This window comes from Pseudorasbora parva, chromosome 9 (assembly GCF_024679245.1).
Source record: "Pseudorasbora parva isolate DD20220531a chromosome 9, ASM2467924v1, whole genome shotgun sequence".
Classification (NCBI taxonomy): domain Eukaryota; kingdom Metazoa; phylum Chordata; class Actinopteri; order Cypriniformes; family Gobionidae; genus Pseudorasbora; species Pseudorasbora parva.
The window spans coordinates 28,121,975-28,144,040 of NC_090180.1; the positions used below are offsets into that span (position 1 = coordinate 28,121,975).

Consider the following 22,066-nt stretch of genomic DNA (forward strand, 5'->3'; position numbering starts at 1 on the left):
TAGGTGTCAGATTTTATCTCCTTCAGCGACACCTTCGCTGACCTCCGGAATCAAGCAAACCGCCGTCGAAAAAGCAACCAGCGGAACATTCCTGCAGCCCTGAAGACGCCGGATTCCCTCCGAGTCTCCGCCTTCAGCCACCTGCGTTCCAGCTGCGCCATCCGGCATTATATATCCTTTATACTGTGTCTATGTTGAGTGTTGTATGTGTTTGTGTGTGTGTTGCCGCTGCAACGCCACTTCTAGAGCTTACAGGCTTGTTCTATTCGAGGACTCTCTCGTTCCGCCGCGTCGTTTAGCGCCGCGGAAAGACGGAGCTCTTCTCACTCTCCCTCTGCTCTCATTCCGTCGCGCTGAATAGCGCCGCGGAAAGAGAGAATGTTAGAGGACATGAGCACACTCAAGCCGAAGCTCTCTTCACTCTGCCGCCGCCGCGGCTCTTCTTCTGCCGCTGCCACAGAGTTGTCCTCACTCTTCTCTCGTTCCGTCGCGCTACAGCCGCGGACAGAGAATACTAGAGTGAATAGGCGAACTCGAGCCGAAGCTCTCGTCACTATACCGTCGCGCTGAGGAGGCGCCGCGGACAGACAGAGTTTTTCCTCACTCTCCCTCTTCTCTAGTTCAGTCGCGATATCGCCGCGGACAGAGAATACTAGAGTGAATAAACTAACTCGAGCCGAAGCTCTCGCCGTGCTGAAGAAGCGCCGCGGACAGAGTTTTTCCTCACGCTTCCAATTCTCTCGTTCAGTCGCGCTGTCGCCGCGGACAGAGAATACTAGAGTGAATAAACAAACTCGAGCCGAAGCTCTCGCCGTGCTATAAGCACCGCGGACAGAGTTTTTCCTCACGCTTCCAATTCTCTCGTTCAGTCGCGCTGTCGCCGCGGACAGAGAATACTAGAGTGAATAAACAAACTCGAGCTGAAGCTCTCGCCGTGCTAGAAGCGCCGCGGACAGAGTTTTTCCTCACGCTTCCAATTCTCTCGTTCTGTCGCTCTATCGCCGCGGACAGAGAATACTAGAGTGAATAAACAAACTCGAGCCGAAGCTCTCGCCGTGCTAGAAGCGCCGCGGACAGAGTTTTTCCTCACGCTTCCAATTATCTCGTTCTGTCGCTCTATCGCCGCGGACAGAGAATACTAGAGTGAATAAACAAACTCGAGCCGAAGCTCTCGCCGTGCTAGAAGCGCTGCGGACAGAGTTTTTCCTCACGCTTCTTATTCTCTCGTTCAGTCGCACTATCGCCGCGGACAGAGAATACTAGAGTGAATAAACTAACTCGAGCTGAAGCTCTCGCCGTGCTAGAAGCGCCGCGGACAGAGTTTTTCCTCACGCTTCCAATTCTCTCGTTCAGTCGCGCTGTCGCCGCGGACAGAGAATACTAGAGTGAATAAACAAACTCGAGCCGAAGCTCTCGCCGTGCTAGAAGCGCTGCGGACAGAGTTTTTCCTCACGCTTCCTATTCTCTCGTTCAGTCGCACTATCGCCGCAGACAGAGAATACTAGAGGGAATAAACTAACTCGAGCCGAAGCTCTCGCCGTGCTCATTCTACCGCCGCCGTGCTGAAGCGCTGCGGACAGAGAATACTAGAGTAAGTTAGACGAGCGAGCTCGGGCTGTTGAGTATGTCAAGAACAATGTCGCTGCAGCGCGCGCTTACTGCCAAGGAAGTTGTAATGGCTGCCTTGTCATGATAGCGCGCGCCCCTTCCACAGAGCGTTGCTGACTAGAGCGCGACTTACGTCATAGCACGCGCTCACTGTCAGAGCATAAGGGCGTCGGAAAATGGCTGCCAAGCTAAGCCCTTTTTTCACTCTATCACTTCCAGTCCCCTTTATTCAGGCGGCTGGAAAGGTTTTTACACTGTAGACAAAGTGTCCACTACACAGTGTGCACCCCTACATAAGCACTGTTAATTCAGCCTCACAAAATCACAAATAAATCCCGCCGCGGCCGGATTACACCATATAAAGTCAACTAGCCTTATTGCAGTCAACTAGCCTGTGGTCAAACACGCTTGTCTGCATGCGCGCTTTCAGTCTAGACTAGAGCATAACGGCATTGTGGAATGGCTCACATACCACCCGCACTTCCTTACATTCTCCCAGTTCCCTTAAGTTAAGTGACTGGAGATGAAATATTGCAGTCAACTAGCCTGTGTTAAACACGCTCGTCTGCAACCTAATGCTGTGTGCGTTTACCCCTGTGGATTTGCTCACTGGTTTGCACCGTGGGTATTCTACGTAGGTTGTGCGCCACTGCACATTGTTTACACTACACACAAAAGAGCTTTCTATGTAGGAAATGTGCCCACTTTACAGTCTGCACTCCTGCACCCAAGCACTTTTCACAAAGTTTACTCTCGCACACACAATATAAATGTGAGGCGCGCGCCCACTGCAAAGCCTGCACCGCCAAAACTAACACTATCCCCATAGTGTTACAAGCAGTGTTACAGCACAAGCAACCCGGCTAACAGGCCCCTATTACTAAGCGGCCAGCCCCCGAATCTAATTCAACCCCTGGCTCCACGAGCCCAGGCCTGGCAGGCCATTCCTGGTATAATATTGGGTGTTGAACATATAAAACGAGGTTCTCGCTACAGTTTTGCTCGCAGACCCCGCGATTCAAGCCGTGGTCGAGCCCTCAGGAAGAAGCAGTGTCAGTCACGTGCTTCTCGCTGAGGCATTGAAACTGTTAAAGGAGAGAGAGGCGGAAACAGTACACCCGACGCTAGCGAGTCAGGTTTTTACTGTCGCTAATTCCTCATGCCGAAAATGGATGGCGGTCTCAGGCCCATTTTCCAGGCATCTGAACAAAGCACTTATGACACGCTCGTTTCAAGGTGCTGACGGTGAAACAAATCCTCGCGCACATTCGCCCGGGGATTGGGTTTTTCTCAATAGATCTGAAAAATGCATACTTCACGTTACGATAACCCCCCACCCCCACTACAGGCCATTCTTAGTTTCGCCTTCGAGGGGCAGGCTTATCAGTACAGTCATTGTCATAGACTCAAGACTCTACGAGCGTCTTACGGCATAAGAACCACCACGTCTTGATAACGTACATAGAATCGCTAGGGCAGCCGAGATCAGACTCTCTTCACTGCATGGCTAAGCATCTCCTTTTATGGGCAGAGCACAATCTGAGCTCCCTAAGGGCGGCTTACGTGCCAGGTATTCTGAATCAGGGTCCGGACATGTTATCCAGAGGACCCATGTCCCCAGGGGGATGGTCCCTTTACCCGCAAACAATTCAGCTCGCACAGCACACGCTGCCCAATATTTTTTTTGCAAACGCAGGGATGCCCTGGCCCATGTTGGCCCAGACTCCCTCTATATGCTCCCTCCGATCGCGATCCAGCTGCAAGCCTGTGCTTTTTAATAGCCCCACTTTGGAAGAACCGCACATGGTTCTCCAAACTGTTTCAGCTGTCAGACACAGCCCCATGGCCTATTCCGCCAACGAAAGGGAAGATCTGGCATCCCAATCCCGAGCTGTGGGCCCTCCACGTATGGCCCATCAACGGTATCCGGGAACCTCTCTGACAAGTTATGAACACTATTTCGGAAGCTAGAGCCCCTGCTATCTGGCAGCTCTGCTTTGAAGTGGTCAGTGGTTTTCTAACCAGTGTGCTACGCGAAACATCGACGCACACTCATGCGAATTGGCGGAACTGCTCGCTTTCTCCAAGAGCTAATGGACGCGGGTCGTCCCCCTTCCATACTCGGGGTGTGTGTCTCCGCCATAGCAGCTAGCCACGCTCCGATCGCGGCACATTCACTAGGGAAAAGTGATCTTATTGTGTGTTTTCTTAAAGGGGCCAGGAGATTCAGCCCGCCTTGCCCGTACCTCTGTCCCTATTTGGGACCTCGCCATGGTTTTGGAGGCCGTGAAGGGTTCCCCCTCCTAACCACTTCAGACCACGAGCTTGAAGCACATATCACTCAAAACCGTTTTTCTGCTGGCTGTGGCCTCGGTTAAGCGAGTGGGTGGCTTACCTGCACTCTCCGTGAGCCCTTCCTGTCTTGAGTTTGGGTCCAGCAACTTCAAGGTTGTGCTCAAACCGAGGCATGGTTTTATGCTGAAAGTGCTATCAACCCCTTCAGTATGCAGGTCTTTTCACTGCTTAACCCGCGTCTCAGAGAGAATAAGACGCAAACCTATTCTGCCCAGTCAGAGCATTGAGATTGTATCTAGAGCGCTCCGCCCCCTTCAGGCAGTCGGATCAGCTCTTCATTGCTTCGGTGGCCGCACTAAAGTTTGTGCTGTCATGAAACAGACTCTCACACTGGATAGTGGATGCAGTCCCACTAGCATATAGGTCTAGGACCTAACCTGTCCTACAGGCATTTAAGCCCACTCCTCTAGAGGCATGGCCTCATCTTGGGCTTGGTCGTGTGGCATTTCTTGGAAGATATCTGTGCGGCGGCAGGCTGGGCCTCTCCGTCCACTTTTATCAGATTCTACAAGTTGGAGGTTCCAGCTCTACAAGCAGGGCTTCTCTCCATCTAGGCTCTATCTTGACCCTGGCAAACAGATTGCCTTACGTTTTGGCCTGTACACATTAGTCCTTAAGCACTATTCATTCATCATAAGATCCGACTATGTCCGATCAGCTGTTCAAACGAACCGACTCTTCCGGTTCTTCATTCCCCTTATAAGCCGCCTCTGTCGGTGTCTCGGGGGTTTATTACATGTGCTTTGGGTATACTGGGTCAGTCAGCACACACGGCGCTTTACATTGTGTTCCCATACGTAATACGAGGAACCTCTCTCGAAAGGGAACGTACTCGGTTACTTTCGTAACCTCGGTTCCCTGAGAGAGAGGAACGAGTATTACGTTCCGTGCCGTGTTTATGCTTCTCAGGTATCGCTTCAGTCGATCTTAAAACCTGACACCTATGGCGAATTAGGGTCTTATATAGCCTCCTGTATGCAAATATAAGCACCTTTTTCGGCCATTGGTTCGTTCCTCTCAGCCGCCTCACCATAGGTTCCTGCAGTTGCCGCGGCCTGGCCAATCAGAGCGCTCCTCGCGCTGGGCTATGGCCGTGCAGCTCACTGCGCTTTACATAGATACCTTTATTAATAAAGTTGTGCTTCACATTCTCGAGAAAAGGAGTTTTTCCTATACGTAATACTCGTTCCTCTCTCTCAGGGAACCGAGGTTACGAAAGTAACCGAGTACGCTACTCACTCATGCTCAGTATCAGCTGCTTGTGAGTTCATCAGATCTCTCAGAAAAACATGGCTCAGTTCAGTGAACGGTTGGAGTTACAACATATAATTCAAGACATTAGTTTATTTATATTCGGAGGGACTGTCACTCATGTCAGAAAGTGAGTAGCTAAAATAACGTGTGTGGTCATCGCTGATTTGAATAATGTTATACTATTTAGAATCATTTTAATAATTGATGCAATAAACACATTATTTTGTTGGGTTTTTATTGGACTTGGTCAGAACTCTTTCCAAAACAGCTTATACATGATGCCTGCTGCCTTTGGGCTCAGTGGAGTTGAATTTAAATTACATGTAAAATAAAGACATGTTATGTTACATTGTGATGGTGTTTTCTGGCAGGGACTAAACAACAAAATATTTATATCATCTGAAAGGCAGAATACAAATGTTTTTTATTAATTTAGACATTATATAACAGTTACAGGTTATGTTTTAGTGTTGGTAACATTTCTCACATTGTCCCACACAAATTTAGTAATTGTCCCACATTTGGTTTGTTTGATGGTGGTAAACCTAATCCTGACTCCTGAATATTTAAATTAAGTTGCATACATTTTGTTTTTGCACTGATGTTAAATTTTTTCGCCATGTTGCACTTTGACAGTCAGTTTGAGATATAGGCTACATTAGATTATTGTGTTTATTGTATCAATTATTCAAATGATTCTGACAGTTTTTGCCTTTGAAATGACTGGGGTGGGGGATGTGGGGGGTGTCCCAATCAACCTGAATTCACACTATACTCTTTGAAGTCAATTACATTGCATTATATTGCTTGAAACCCCAAATAGTATAACAATATTCATTAATTATTCAAAGTTATTTGTCATTGTAGTGTAGCTAACTACTTTTTCAAAATGGTAGCTTGAATGTAACTTAACTACATTAACTTACAAGTAGCTTGTAAAGCTACAGGTTCAGAGTAGCTTCCCCAACACTGTTTGATTGTTTATTGTTTTAATTGAAGTCTAATAAAAAGCCCCTTTTATATATATATATATATATATATATATATATATATATATATATATATATATACTGTTTACACCTAGTATTAAGATTTGGTTGATCGGACAAGTGGATGATACAGGTGTAAATTTGTCAGTGTGTCTCAGTTTTGTTTCATGTTCTTATTGTGTCATGTTCTCTGTCATGCTATGTTCACGGTCAGGTTTCCTGGTTGTCATGTGATTGCCCTCATGTGATCTTGTCATGTTCTGTCATTAGTTCGTTGTTTGATCATTGTTCAAAGGTGTCTTGTTTAAGTCATTAGTCCTTGTGTATTTAAGCCCTTGAGTTCTGCAACTTACTTTCATTGGACTAAATCCGTTACAAAATTTCTACATTTTACAGTAGAAATATGCTGTTGAGTCTATGCAATCACAGACAAGTTCATATTTTATTAATTTTATTTTCTTATTGGCTAAATTACATATACATTTAAATTCACAAGAAATGCGCAGTGTTTTGTAATGTTTTAAAAAAAAATGCATTATGTTAAATCAATCTTTCCCTTAAAAACAACAAAGACATTCAGACTGTACAGGCACACCATTCTTATCATGTTTTCTAGTCTTGTGCAATATACTTGTTTAAGTGCAAGTTATTCAATAATAAAACATTAAAAAACACTAAACGCTAAGAGTGCAGCCGTGTGCTTGATGTGACCATCAGAGAAAATTGTTTGAATTTATTGTTTACATGACAACGATGTACTAAAATGGAAACGTGTTTTCTCTGTGCTTTTCATGTGCAGACGACAACGCTGTTAATTATCCTCATTCACACAGATCTACGAAAACTACAAAAATGCTGAATTCTTCTGCCAGGCCATTAGTTGGCAGTCACTTTATAAAGAAACACTGCACCTATAGTTTGTAATATGCATGCACATAAAGTCAGCGTTTTCACAAATTTGTGGTTTTGTAGTTTATGGAGGCAATAATGGTATCATTTTCAAAATATTACACTTTGAAAGCAGTTTTAAAAAATGTTTGTGGTTTCAGGCCTCCAAAATGCTGTTGTTGTTTAAATGAATGGTAAAAATGAATGTATTATTGTTTTAAAGATAAAATGATGAGTCATCACAATCTCAGCCGTATAGGGTGAAATACATTTTATGAGCAGCTCTGTCAAGAAATTTAAAACATGGTAAGACCCAAATACAAACAGATACTTTATGACTTTCAGACATAATTAATTAAATGATTATGATGCAAATAAATTAACAAAAAGGTCATGGTGATGAAAAACATGAGATGGGAGGAAAAAAATGCTTTAATGCTTATGCTCACAAAAGCTTCTAGAGGCACTTACTAAACTTAACTATTTTCCATGACCAAAGTACATCGTTTATCCATAAACTTATTGTCCATATTAACAAGTGTAATCAATGATGGTTTAATGATGAACTCTCTTCACTGTGACAACTTTGTGATTGTTTCTTTGTCCTGATTTAGGGTGTTTTCAAACCGGCGGTTCATTTCGGAACGGGGCACATTTCGCGTGAAAAATTGCTAATGTGAAAGCTGTCATGCGGACCCAGATGAGCACTGAGGTACCGAACCTGAGACAATCTGAAGGAGGTGCGCACATGGCGTATTATACGTACGAACCCCCCACCCAACCACCCTAATCCTACCCACGAGTGTATCATTTGCACGCGAAAAACTGCATAGCACACCAAAACTCATTTAGGCGTATACATTCTAGTGATCGACCGATATTGATTTTTTATAACCGATTATTTGCATGTTTATGTGTCGATAACCGATATAGAACCGATATTTACTTATTGTGTTATTTCTGTCTTTTACAATTACAGCAACAGCACTGAACTGAGCTTTTTAAACACTGTAATTTTTGCAGTTTCACTCACTCACATACAGAACAAAAGACATTTACATCAATAAATAGAATTGTTTTTTTTTTTTTAATACAGTGCAAAGTCTCATTAACATTAATGCTGTTTTACCTTTTTATTTATAAATACAGCCATATTAACAACAGGCAAAATACATTCATAATGTCTAATATTTTCAAATGGAGAATATAAATGACAGTTGAGTCTATCAACTCCCCATAACTATGAGCATATAAGCATTCATTTTAAACTACAGTTTTAAAAGGTTTATGTGTTTAATAGACTAAAGAGTGAATATTCTCTGGATTATGCAAACATTGTAAAAGATGATGTATTCGCCGGTTTGTTTATGTCAATCTCATCTACTAAGGTATCAAAATGAATGTTTGTGTCAGTCTCTGAATTATGCTGATGACAGGGTGCTGTTTTCATCTCTGCGTTTAACACTCATCTCGCGGAGATAGGCTTAATAATTCATTTTCACGGAGCTGTAATTAATTAGATGTTTATTATAAAACAACGAATTGATATATAATGTTAAATGTCATATAGCAGACGTTAATACGTTAATATAATTTAAGTTTTAAACGAGTCGGTCTTGTTTACATGTACAGTGACTAGCCTATGCTGGAACAACTCGTGAGAGTACGGCTGAACGTGAGCATAAACACAGAGAGAAAGAGTTTGGTGCTTTTATTTCTAACATGCTCTCATTCGTGGCGTAATAATTAATTTTTCACGGAGCTGTAATTAATTAGATGTTTATTATATAAATGTTATAAAGCAGACGTATAATTTAAGGAGTTTTAAACGAGTCGGTCTTGTTGAAATGGTGATCTAGCCTATATGCTAGAGCAACAACTCGGTGAGAGAACGGCTGAATGCGACTGAGAATAAACACAAAGAGAGAAATAAGTTTGGCGCTTTTATTTCCAACATGCTCTCATTCATGGCTTTTTTATTTCATTCATGTGAAGTTGCATCTTTATTGCGACATGATGACGGATTACCTGACTGACTCCGTCAGTGAGTTCGTTCACAATATATTGATCCATGTTCTGTTTTCTTTCATGGGCTGTGCACATTTGTGATGTTATATGAATGCTAATCTACCAGGGTTCGATAGAATCAAGTTGAGTGTGAAACCAGACCAATGCGCCAAGGAAAAGGATGGATCTGAACATGAACTACTTACTGTGATGTCGGACATGCACTTTTTGTATGACCAAGCAGAGAACCTAAATAAGTGAAACTCTTTCCACATGAATGACAATGATATGGCTTCACTCCAGTGTGGATCTTCTCGTGTATTTTCAGATATTCTGGTCGTTTGAATCTCTTGTCACATTGTGAACACTCATAAGGTTTGTCTACAGTGTGAACTGACTGGTGTAGTTTTAGTTCAGAATCTCTAATGAAGGACTTTCCACACTTAGAGCAAATATGATCCCTCAGACCGCTGTGTCTTTTAAGATGTATTTTTAAATTACCCATCTGTCTAAAACCCTTTCCACACAAGGAACACACATGAGGCTTCTCGTTTGTATGAAGTTTCACGTGGCCCTTCAGTGCATCTGCCCTAAAAAACTTTTTATCACAATGATCACAGTTATAAGGTCTTTCTCTAGTATGAGTACGCAGATGTACTTTAAAAACACTGGCCTTTCTGAAACTCTTCCCACACTGATCACATGTGTAAAGATTTTCTCCAGTGTGGATTTTTATGTGATCCCGAAGACTTGGTTTTCGTCTGAAACTCTTCCCACACTCATCACATTTGTGCGGCTTCTCTCCAGTGTGGATTTTCATGTGTTCATTAAGGGTTATTTTTAGCTTGAATTTCATCCCACACTGATCACATGTGTGCGGCCTTTCCCCGGTGTGGACTTTCATGTGTTCTCTCAGGTTTCCTTTGTGTGCAAAACTCTTCCCACATCGATTACATGTGTAAGGCCTCTCTCCGGTGTGGATTTTCATGTGTTCCTTAAGGTTTCCTTTTTGAGAGAAACTCTTCCCACACTGATCACATGTGTGCGGCTTCTCCATAGTGTGGACTTTCATGTGTTCGGTAAGGCTTCCTTTATGTAGAAAATTCTTCCTGCATTGATCACATGTGTACAGCTTCTCTACAGTGTGGATTTTCATATGATTATTAAGGTCTTCTTTTTGAGGGAAACTCTCCCCACACTGATCACACATGTGGGTTTTTTCTGCGATGTGTGGCTTTTCTGCGGTGTGGACTTTCATGTGTTCAGTGAGGTTTCCTTTTAGTGTGAAATTCTTCCCACACTGATCACATGTGTGTGGCAATCTATTCAATCTCATGTGCGAATTAAGATTTTGCTTGCATGAGAAACTTTTTCCACACTGAGGGTAGCTGAAACATTTGTTTTCTTCTTCCAAAGAGTCACTTAAAGACGTTTCTTCATTTTTGACATGATGATCTTTCTCTTTTGCTTCACTCAGTTCTTCAAGCTTATTATTTGCTTCCATCAGGTCTAAAATTAAAGTAAAATAGTACAAGAAGTTACTGTACTTTAATTTTCAGTAAATCATATACTCAGAGAGAAATGAGATATATATATTAGTGTCATTAGTGACATTTGCCCTGATAAAATGAAGGCCTTTAACCACAGGTCCAAGTATGCCTTAAACCATCATATTATTTCTTACAATTTTCTAACTGCAACCACTAAATCTGATAAACTGCTTGAAGTTTTATAACCTTATAGAAGAATCAAGAATAAACACCAACCTATTTGTTCTTCAATATATTCCTGTTTTATTCTGCAGGGTTCAGAATCATTCATGTTCTCCATAGTCTTCCATAAATTCTTCTCCGCTTGTAGGCTGATTGGAATATTGCAGCATTTATTGGTGAATTGCTGTGGGAGGTGCAGATCTGCCAAAATCAAGAATAATCTAGTTATTAAATTGATGCTTTCAGTAATCCACACATTATACGCTAGTTTGTGTTCATCTATCCAACTTTTGAAATGTAAAATTATTTCAATAGCTGTTTTTATAATTGTAAATTGTACAATACTGTATATTGTTTGCCTATAGCTATGGACATCCATCAAATTAAATTTGAGTGTCAATTTACATGTGATCTGTCAACATCAGCATAATAATTTAAGTAAAATGGGTACTAATGACATTACGTTTTTTCAGCAGTAGTGTTCATAGTGACACTCACGGAAACAAGCTTTTAATGAGATTCATTAACCACAGTTTAATTAAACCATAATCATAAACCATAATCATATAAAAAAATCATATAGCAGGATAGCATTCACTTGGAACAATAAAAATAAAAATTAGCCCATGATTTAGTCATCCTAGGTGTATATGATATTCTACTTTCAGACAAATTGTAATATTAAAATTTGTCCTGGTTCTTTCCAGCTTTATAATGGCAGTGAATGGCTTATTCATTTTTGAAGTCCATAAAAGTGCATCTATCCATTATATAACTGCTCCACGGCTCTGGGGAGTTAATAAAGGCCTTCTAAAGCAAAGTGGTATATTTGTGTAAGAAAAATATCTTTATTTAAAACTGTATTTACTAAAATAACTAACTTCCAGCGGCTCTCCATACTTTTTCTTTTTCATACGATTTATTTTAAGGGTGCTTTCACATCTCTAGTTCGGTTCATTTGGCCCGAACCAAGGGCAAACAATTATACATTGTTGCATTTTTCAGCTTTTTTGGTTCCTTTTCACACCACACTGATTGCTTTGGTCCGAACCAGTTGAAACGAACCAAAACGCAAGCACGTGACAACATCCACATCACTCATTGGCCATGGCGTATTTCCTAAACTGCTTTTTGATTGGTCAGAATTTACGTGTGGGAAAATTCCAGCAGAAGAGGCCAAGCCAGCAAACTATAATAACACTATGGAGAGATGACTGCGTGGGCCAGTTTTGTCCCTGGCCATAATCTACTACACTGTGTGTATTTACCACAGTATGCAAATACCTTTCTATAATGAAGCACGGATGCGACGTGAAAACAACGTTCTAATGCACTGCAGACGGCGAACGCGCATCTCTCATCACCAAGCGGAGGCGTACATTAATTATTAACTCTTGACATGCTCATCTTCCCGAAAATATTGACAACGATCTATCAGGTAATAATATCATGCACACAATGTCAGCGCAGCCGACTACGGCAGCTGGTTCAGTCCAAAAATGATCAGTACTTTTGCAGTTGGTTCTGTTCGAGGTCGGATCACGTTCTCACCACAAACAAACCGCTCCAGAGTTCGTTTGAAAGCGTACCGAGACCACCTCTTCAAGGTCTCGGTACGCTTATTTGGTCCGCTTTTGGTGCGCACCCGAGTGCGATTGCTGCTTTCAGACCTGTCCAAACGAACTGCACCAAAGAGGGAAACGAACTCTAGTACGATTCAACCGAACTAAATGAGGCAGGTGTGAAAGCACCCTAAACGAGGTACCCTTGAACCCTTGACGCATGCGTATTGACGAACATGGAAGCGCAGAGGATAGAGCAAAACAAAACACCGGTCATGAATTAGAAGTCTAAAACGAGGAATTTTTTTAACAGAAATGGCGAACTTCGATTTAAGAGAAGAGGGGCTTGAGCTTGTTGTCCAGCCCTATTCCCGAGAGGTGTCGAAGCTTGTGATGCTCCTATATGTCACGTCAGGGGTTACTCTTTTGCGCAAGTCGAGTTGTGTTTGGCTTTCCGCCGGAAGTACGTTATTTTGTTGTATAAAGTTTTAAATATGGATATTTTTTTAGACAAACATGCCACTTCGCTTCAGAAGGCCTTTATTAACCCCTCAGTGCCACGTGGAGCAGCCATATGATGGATAGATGCACTTTTATGGACTTAAGTCAGGACATTTTTTTTATATAACTTTGATTTTATTCTTCTGAAAGAAGAATGTCATATACACCTAGAGGGTGAGTAAATCATGGGCTGACTTTCATTTTGGTGTGAACTAACCCTTTAAGTGCATCACTTTGTTGCAAATACAAGCTATGCATGTTTCATGAAGTTACAAGTAAAAATATCATGTGAAAGCTATATTTGATTTTTACTTGGCTACATGTGTGCCTGTGGAGTTTTATGCTTCATAACAGTGATGCCAGTAACGCGTTACTTAATAACGCATTACTCTAATCTGACCACTTTTTTAGTAACAAGTAATCTAACGTGTTACTATTTCCAAACTAGTAATCAGATTAAAGTTACTTATCCAAGTCACTATGCGTTACTATTTTTCTAATTCTCTTTAATAAAAAAATATTTTTGCTTTCTTCTTGCGTCTGGGGGAATGAAGTCACGTGTGCGACAAGTCACGTTTTCAGCATGAGGACAGTTCACGTCACGTGTAAAACATATCACTCAGCGAACGACACAAACATACACAACAATGGAGGGAGGAGAGAGGTGCGCGTTTTCCAGCTGGAAATATAGTCACTATTTTGAGTTTGTGTCAGCTAAGTACGGCAATATTAAGGTTCGTTGTACACTCTGTGCTGGTAATGACAAAGTGTTATCTAGCTACAAAAACACTACGTCAAATTTAAAGAAACATCTGGAGTCGCTGCACTGCACAGTCAAACTTACAGCGCAAGTCCCACCAGGTGGTGCGAAGCTGAGAGATGAAGGTCCCCCACCACCCAAACAACAAAAGCTGGACTTCGGTGCAAAACCAGTAAGTGGGGGAGAGTTGAAGAAGTTGGTCGGGCAGTAAGTTGTAGAGGAAATGCTCCCAACACGGTTGACTCGCCCTCATTTTGTGCCATAATAAACAAGATCCCTGCTACTGTCAATGCCGAGCTGCCTCACAGAACAGCTTTTTCTTCTTACATGGAGAAGGAGTATTGATGGAGGGTAATCTGAAGGCTACGCTGAATGAGGTCGACTTTGTGTCAACTACCGTGGACATTTGGACCGCTAACAATAGAAGTTATATGGGAGTAACGCTCCACTGGATCAGTAGATCCACATTAGAGCGCAACAAGCCTGCATTGGCATGTAGGAGAATTCGCGGTAGACGCACTTATGATGTTATTGGTGCAGAAATCGAAAACATTCACTCTTCATTTGGACTACTCAACAAAGTAGTTGCAACAGTGACTGATAATGGATCCAACTTTGTCAAGGCGTTTAAAGTTTATCAGCCTGTCACAGAGTCCGATGATGAGACGGAGGAGGGAGAGCCCGCCCCCACAGATGATGATGTCACTTTTTTAGATCTGTCAGAAAAGCTGAGGATGAAAGTGATGGCCTGCTGTCTCTTCCCCCGCACCACAGGTGTGCTTCACACACCATCAACCTAATTTCCACAAATGATGTGGAGAAATATTTAACTTACCATGCAGAAAGCAAGGCTGTGTATAGGAGCAGCACAGCAAAATGCACAGCTCTTTGGACCAAATCAAGTAGATCTACCCTTGCATCAGAAACAGTGGAGGAAGTCAGCAAAAGAAAGCTCCTGGTACCAAAATCCACAAGATGGAATTCTTTTTTTGATGCTGTAAAGAGAATTGCAGAAATCCCCATGAGTGAGCTAAATACTCTGTGCACAAAGCTGGGAGTTAAGTGCTTCAAAGACCAAGAGTACCAGTTCCTGCATGAGTACTGCACCGCCATGAAGCCTTTAACTGCAGCACTTGACATTTTACAAGGTGACGGTCCTTATGGGACTTTACTTCCCACACTTGAAGTTCTGATGCAGAAGACCCTGGCTGTGAAAGATGCCCTCTCCAGGATGACTGCAGGCCTTCCAGATGCCATAGTGCAGGTGGGTTCCATCTTTTAAGCTAGTTAAAATTTCTTGCATCCCACTATTCATGAATATGGAACAGAATATTCATTATCACTGCAAAATGAGATTTAAACAAATACAGATGTCAGTAGGTAACCTTAAAACAAAATTAAATTGATAATATTGATCCCACATTAGGCATTGTTTGCAAGTAATTTAATGACATAATAAATAGTAAGCCTTGTAGGCATAAACGTATCAATTATATTTTTCAGGCTACCCAGACTCATTTTGCCAGTGTGCTGGACGACAAAGATGCCCTTCTCGCAGCTGTCAGTTCAAAATTCAAACTCCGATGGCTGAGTGATGCAGGTAGGAGGGAGCGAGTAAAAGAGCTTCTTATAGAAGTGTGCCCACCACATCTGCCAGCCAAGGTGAGATGGATTTTTTCAATTTTGAGGCAGAGCCAGAGGAGACCTACTCTGCACAAAATGAAGTCATGGACTACCTGAGGTCAGCCTTTGACCTTCAGATTCTGCATCAGTTTTCAAACATAAAGAACATTTTTTTGAAGTATAACACTCCAACCCCATCAAGTGCTCCTGTGGAGCGGCTTTTCAGTCTGGGAGGTTTGGTGCTCACGCATAGAAGAAATAAACTTTCTGACAAGAGGTTTGAGAAGCTTCTGTTAATGAGGTACAATCACTGGTTTACTCGCCCCACTCCACTTTTTCACTCATAAAATGCGATTACAATATAAGATTAGGCCAAAGTAACAAACAACAAATGTACACATGATATAAGCCTAAATGTGGTGTTATACACTTGTTTTTTTGTTTTTGTTTTGTTTTATAAAACCACTCCTTGCTGCTCTAATGCTGTGAACAACAGGTTTAATGTTCATAAAACATGTTTTAAAGAATGTAATAGTTACATTTATAAACAATGTAGATTATAAATAGTAAGTTTTACCATTACAGTGTTAACAGTTAAATATGTCAGGTCAAGAAAGACTGGCATTATTTTATGTCTTTTTTCAGGAAATAGTTCTGAAGTTCAACTTAAAATGTCAGGAGATACATTGTTGAAATTCCTGTTAAAAATGCACTTCCAATAAAGTGAGAGTTGGCAAAACCGGTTGTCATTTCTATGTTGAGGCGGCAGGGGTGTTTTCGGCTATGGCTGATTGTAACTAATAAAGTAACTTGTAATCTAACTTAGTTACTTTTAAAATCAAGTAATCTGTAAAGTAACTAAGTTACTTTTTAAAGGAGTAATCAGTAATCAGATTACTTTTTCAAAGTAACTGTGGCAACACTGCTTCATAACTCTGTGAGGAATATCTTGTGATTGAAGCAATGGATTATATTGATTTTGGAATCATTTTAACTCTGAGAATATGTAAATAATATGCAATTTTCCACAATCAGAGCATGTTTCATGAAGTTATGAGCGGAAACATAAATGCTGAATCCATATAGTATTTACATATGGGTCTTGCAGGGGTTCACATATAAAAACTCACTCCAGTCTAGCCCAAAACAATTATGCTTGTTACACGTATATCTGCAGTGCACACTTGATTCAACTGCCGTTTGAATGACGTTGTTATGCTCAACAGAATCTCCTACTGTATTCATGTCGATGTTGTGTTTGCTGTTAGTTGTGGTGAAAGCATTTTGTGAGAGAAATAACATTTCAAAGTTCACTCATGTTAATTCAGAGCGGGAATCTGGAGGTGGGGACTCTGGCCCGGGTCCTGGACGCGCCACAGATCAAGCTGGGTTATACCAAAAATCCCTGTGAGTATTAAGGGGGGTACGGCCATTCATCAAATCCTGATTCAACCTGACGCATTGGATAATGGCTGCCTGGTTACGGTCAGGTGTGTGCACAGGGATGAGGTGAAGTACCCATTAGTGCCAGTCATAATTCAATTTCGAGGGGTAAAACATAATGTGCAGGTCGCGGATAGTTCCCACCTCAGACATCCGCTGATTTTGAGAACAAATTGGCCCCCATTTAAAGAGTTATCGGGGTATATGTGTGTGGATGTCTCTTGGGAGAAAAAAGGGTGGGAAAAGAGTGCGGTCGCGCAGCTAGGGGAAGTTGAGCCGGGACCATCTGGGGCTGGGTCAGAGTGAAATGTAAACAGGTCCACTCCATGGACAGCAAATAACAATTAACAAAAAAAGCACAAAAAATTATAAAATAGGAATAGGATCAGGGGTGCCGCCAGAAATTCTGGGCCCTATGGAAAACAAAATTTCTGGGCCCCCTACAATTTTTACAGATAAAATTTAACCCAATAAACATGCCCTGTATACTTTAAAAAAGATATTTAGCACATGGCATAGTTAAAATGTCTAAAGATGAGTACAAAGCCTACAAAAACAAGAATTTTTTTAGAAAGATGTACTTGTTTACATAAAAGGGAGAACATTTATTATCTCAATTGCAATTGCAAGCACAACAGAACATATTGTACACATATTGACATATATTTTACATGAACAAGCTTAAGCTGGGTCCACCTGCTCAATCAGGAAACATCAGCTAGAACTAACTCATAATTAAATCAGTCAAGGAATAAAACTAGCTAGGCCAAAAGGGCTCACAATCAAGACACACCAGGAGTAATGCCAGGTGTGTCTTGGCATTACTCATTCAACCTATTGTAAGTCGATGTATCATCACAAGAGTCTTGAAAATATATTATGAAGGTTGAAAAGTTACCTAGTGCTACTTTAAGAACATCAAGTAAGACAGCATCGGTAGCAGCAGCACTGTCACGTGACAGAACATACACACGGCAAACTGATTTTGTAATTTTTGAAGCGTGTAGATTACTTTTTGTTTATCATCATGTGGCGAACACAGTAGATAAGACGTGTTTAGAGGCTTCAATCTTCGTGAAGTTTCGCGCTCAGGCTCACCTTGTTCATTTGAGACGGGGACGGGGGGCGTGGGAGAAGGGTGTGCAGCAGCCACTGAATCTGTGTCTACGAGACATGATAACCCGGAGACAGCACATCAGAGATGTATTGTTGGATGTAAATTATAATTCAGTAATTATTTTAGCTAGATAAAAGCAGGTAATGTAGCAACAAAAATAAGTAGGCTAACTCTGAAAGTTTTGGAATAACGTTAGAGGAATAGGGCAAGCTGCCTTTCTTTTTGAAAAACTGTGTGACATACTGTAGACTTCGGCGTTCTCTGTCTTCTCTTTCCTTCTTTCCGTTTTTGATGCCCCGACTTTTGATGTGACATACCTGCGTGTGTCACTGTCTGCGCTTCATCATAGCAAGTGCAATAACCAAGAGCTCACGCTAGCGTGGACCGCGCAGGTGGAATGAACCATTGTGAGGGAGGGGGGAGAAGGTTGTGACTGACATTTTGAAATTAGTTTTTTAAATATAAAATCTATGGTCAAAACGGACAAAATACACATTTACTGCATGAGGGGCCCAAGCACATTTAATGTATGTATAAAAAAGAGAAAATAAATAAGAAAAGAGAAAGGGGGTCTGCTCTTCTGGGCCCTAAATCAGTCTGGGCCCTTAGAATCGTCCTAACCTTCCACCCCTTTACGGCGCCCTTGAATAGGATAAAGGTGCTATATAAATACATATGTAGAATTATGAATAAATCAAGTTAAGAAATAAGAGATGTGGAATAAAATAAATGAGATAAAGTAAACTGGAGACTATAAAAATAAATTTTTATAAGACTCCAGTCAGGGATGGAAATTAGCACCCGCCACCAGCCAAATGCGGGTGATTTTGAGTTGTGGCGGGTAAACTCGCTTCACCTACCGGTCACCGTGACGTAAATAAAGATAGCATACTGTTTCCCCTCTTTGTAAACTTTGTTCAATGATTGCGAGTGCGGCCGTATGTCCGAATATGACCAGTCGTTTTCGCCGTCATTACCCGGATGTAGTACCAGAAGACGCGAATACGAACTCGCGCGCGCTGAAAGAAGATCCGTCACTGCGCATCATCCGAGAACGCGCACTCGTCTCACAGCGCGCAAATATTGAGTTCTCTTTCAAGTCTTGCGCTTAAATTGACAAACTCACAACAAAAGTATGCCAACATGTCCATCTTGATTAGTATCCAAGCAGACATAGTCTGAATATGCCTCAAGTGAACGTTATACAGTCGAGAAAGAAGAGCATATCCCTGCACTAGGTCTTAAAGGGGCAGTAGCCTTTACTGCTGTCTGTTTAATGTCAAACAAAAGGACATCACTCACTGCTCTTGAATAGCTTTTGTAAATTTAATAATAGGGCTGCACGATTAATCGAAATCGAACCGCAATCACGATTTGGCTTGTGTGCGATTTTGAAAGCTCACGGGCTGCAATTTTAAATGAAATAAATAAATGCCCAGTGTGTTAGCGAAGAGCGGCTCTGTGATCAGGAGTAAATGCTCTGTCTAAAAGACTGCGAGTTTGACTTGCTTATAACGTGCGTTTGAAAAAGCAACAGGAGTCAAACATCTTCACAAACTAGTGAAGCGTTCATAAACCTGTTCAACAAAAGACAACGTTTAATAACATGTTTTACCTCACTTCATATCGTCAGTTGAGTGTTTGTGAGCTGATGTGGCTTCTCATCACAGAGTGAGGCAGACGATGCATTATTTTATATTATTCTGTACAGTGATGAAGTCTATGTCAATCAGCACTGCATTATAATATACTTTATTATTACCCTTGACGGCTTGAAGAACTCAAATACACCATATTTTGCTGCAGTCGTGTTTATTGTCGTCATGTTTAATCAAAGCGTCTCTATCTTCTGTTTACATAAGTGTTTTCCTGAAAATTAACGTCATTACTTCTCTGAGGCAAATGTAGCTTTTCCGCTCAAGGGCGCCCTCTGGCCTTCAGTATGAATTAAAAACTTTAGGTAATAAATAATAAGAAAATAATACTTAATACATTTTAAAACTTATTAAACTTAAAAAATTATAAATTTATTGAACAATCCATGTTTTTCTTCAATGTACAGGAGTTTTTTCTAAAAGTTAAGACAAAAAAGTTAATTTCCATCCCTGACTCCAGTACAGGAATCGACTCTCGGTGTCGACTCTGTTGCTGTGTCTGAAATCGCTCTATTTTATTGAATCTCTCATCGAAAGTGCATGAAATTTGAGTGCATTATAAGCAAGGAGTCAGTGAAATGAAGCGAGCCGAGACTTTGTGTTGGGAGGAAATAATTTAAGTGTGTAACAACAGCAATTTTGTCTGATTTCTAACCCTGTATTGATGTACAGTAAATGGAGTCGATTCCATAGACTCCCACAGTGGGAGTCAGGAATCGGAGTCGACTCCAAAAAACCTGGAATCGAACACCCCTATAATTTCCCCTAAAACGGCTCCATATCGCTTTGAAATGCAGCATTCTGTGCAGAATTCAAATGGGTCGATATGTTTGTTGTCTGTGCCGACTCGTGCATATGAATCACGCTGTGCTCTCGTGTCTGTAGTCTAAATTTAGACCAGCGCCGTTGGTGTGTGCGCGCTGCTGCGGTGTGTGAAACTAACGTGAAAGCAGACTTCATTCGCCTCAAATGAAAGCATATTTACACTGAATCGTTTCCTATCACATATGAAGTGTGCTATGTGCCTTTCACCATGTAGAAATGAGTAAATGTGTCTTAACAACTGTAAGATTTCAGCCGCAACTTCAGCAGCGTAGGGGGCGGGCTTTAGATTCTATACAGTATTTTGATTGGACAGAAGATTTGACTTGAAAGTAAAGTCTGTGATGATGTCACCAAAATCTGAGATTCGTTTTAAAGGAAATGAGAGACTGTAAATTTTGAATGCTCATATCTCCGAAATGCAAATTTTGTCAGAGTTTTGGAACAAACCAGCTTATTCATAACTTTAAGGCTAACACAGTCATACTAAAAGCTAAAACTTCAATTTTGATTTCAGTGGACCTTTAAGATTGTCCTACACTTTACTTAAAATATGATTGGGATGCCTGATAACTTTTAAGCGCAGCTTTGAGCCAATATTTTTTTCCCTCTTAAGTCAATTCTTAGCAGTGTTCTTGTGAGTAATTCTAAGATGTTTGAAAAATACGGGCCCTGATTTAGAGATGAAATCGGTGTGATTCTCAGTGCAGTTATTTATGGGATATAGCCTATCATAAATTAAACTGGGTAGAGCACAAATGCAGAGTAGGCTATATATGTTGTTCATACAGTTAAAGCAGAATACAAAGAGGGGAAAGGAGAAAATAATCAGGAGGAAAATGTGGTGTCACATTAAAATATCAATTTGCCTATGTTATTCTCCTGACGTCGAAAAAAAAAAAAAAAAAAACATGAAGGGATGCTCATTCAGTCAACTGACGGATTTGGTACATGGAACAAATGAACAAGTGTGACGAAAACAAAAATACAATTATTATTATTAATGTTATTATTTGTTCATGAGAAGGGTCTAATGTGTGACAAATAAATCAAATACAAGAAAACAAATTACACGAAGGGGCACGGTGACACGGAACGTAACCGGACAGCAAACAAACGCACAAATAGCACTATACCAGTTGAAGATAATGCAGAAATTACGCCGAAAAGTTGCTTAAAAATTTTTTTTTTATAATGACATAAATAGCCTCAAAGAAGTGCAGTGAACTACTCACCTCTGCTGGAGTCTGAACTAAACGGCAACGCTCGCTGACTGAATGAGCCAATGAGCGCGGCCGCTAGTGGTCAGGTGACGTCTTCTTCTTCTGAATTTGACAACCAGCTTTGGAGGTGCGTTACCGCCACATATCAGACTGGAGAGAAAGAAAGAAAGAAAGAAAGAAAGAAAGAAAGAAAGAAAGAAAGAAAGAAAGAAAGAAAGAAAGAAAGAAAGAAAGAAAGAAAGAAAGAAAGAAAGAAAGAAAGAAAGAAAGAAAGAAAGAAAGAAAGAAAGAAAGAAAGAAAGAAAGAAAGAAAGAAAGAAAGAAAGAAAGAAAGAAAGAAAGAAAGAAAGAAAGAAAGAAAGAAAGAAAGAAAGAAAGAAAGAAAGAAAGAAAGAAAGAAAGATCTTTATATCCTTGTAGTCTTCAGATATTTAATTAAATGTATAGGCAGGGCAGGGATACCTTTAACAATAGGCCTATTTAGATTTTAATTTTCTTTTTAATTCTCATAATTTTCTTTCAAAATCTACCATTTGGGTGTTTCATC

At 41.0% G+C, this 22,066-nt stretch overlaps 1 protein-coding gene across 1 annotated transcript; it reads right to left on the minus strand.

Annotated features, from left to right (window-relative positions):
- Positions 1 to 9,155: 9,155 nt before the first annotated feature.
- LOC137088813 (zinc finger protein draculin-like) lies at positions 9,156 to 21,665 on the minus strand. The gene is made up of 3 exons (XM_067452163.1): positions 21,532 to 21,665; positions 10,868 to 11,014; positions 9,156 to 10,610 (listed from the first exon to the last, which is right to left on the minus strand). Exons 2-3 carry the CDS (start codon positions 10,929 to 10,931, stop codon positions 9,304 to 9,306), a joined length of 1,371 nt encoding a protein of 456 aa, XP_067308264.1. The 5' UTR covers positions 10,932 to 11,014; positions 21,532 to 21,665; the 3' UTR covers positions 9,156 to 9,303.
- Between the last annotated feature and the right edge of the window lie 401 nt (positions 21,666 to 22,066).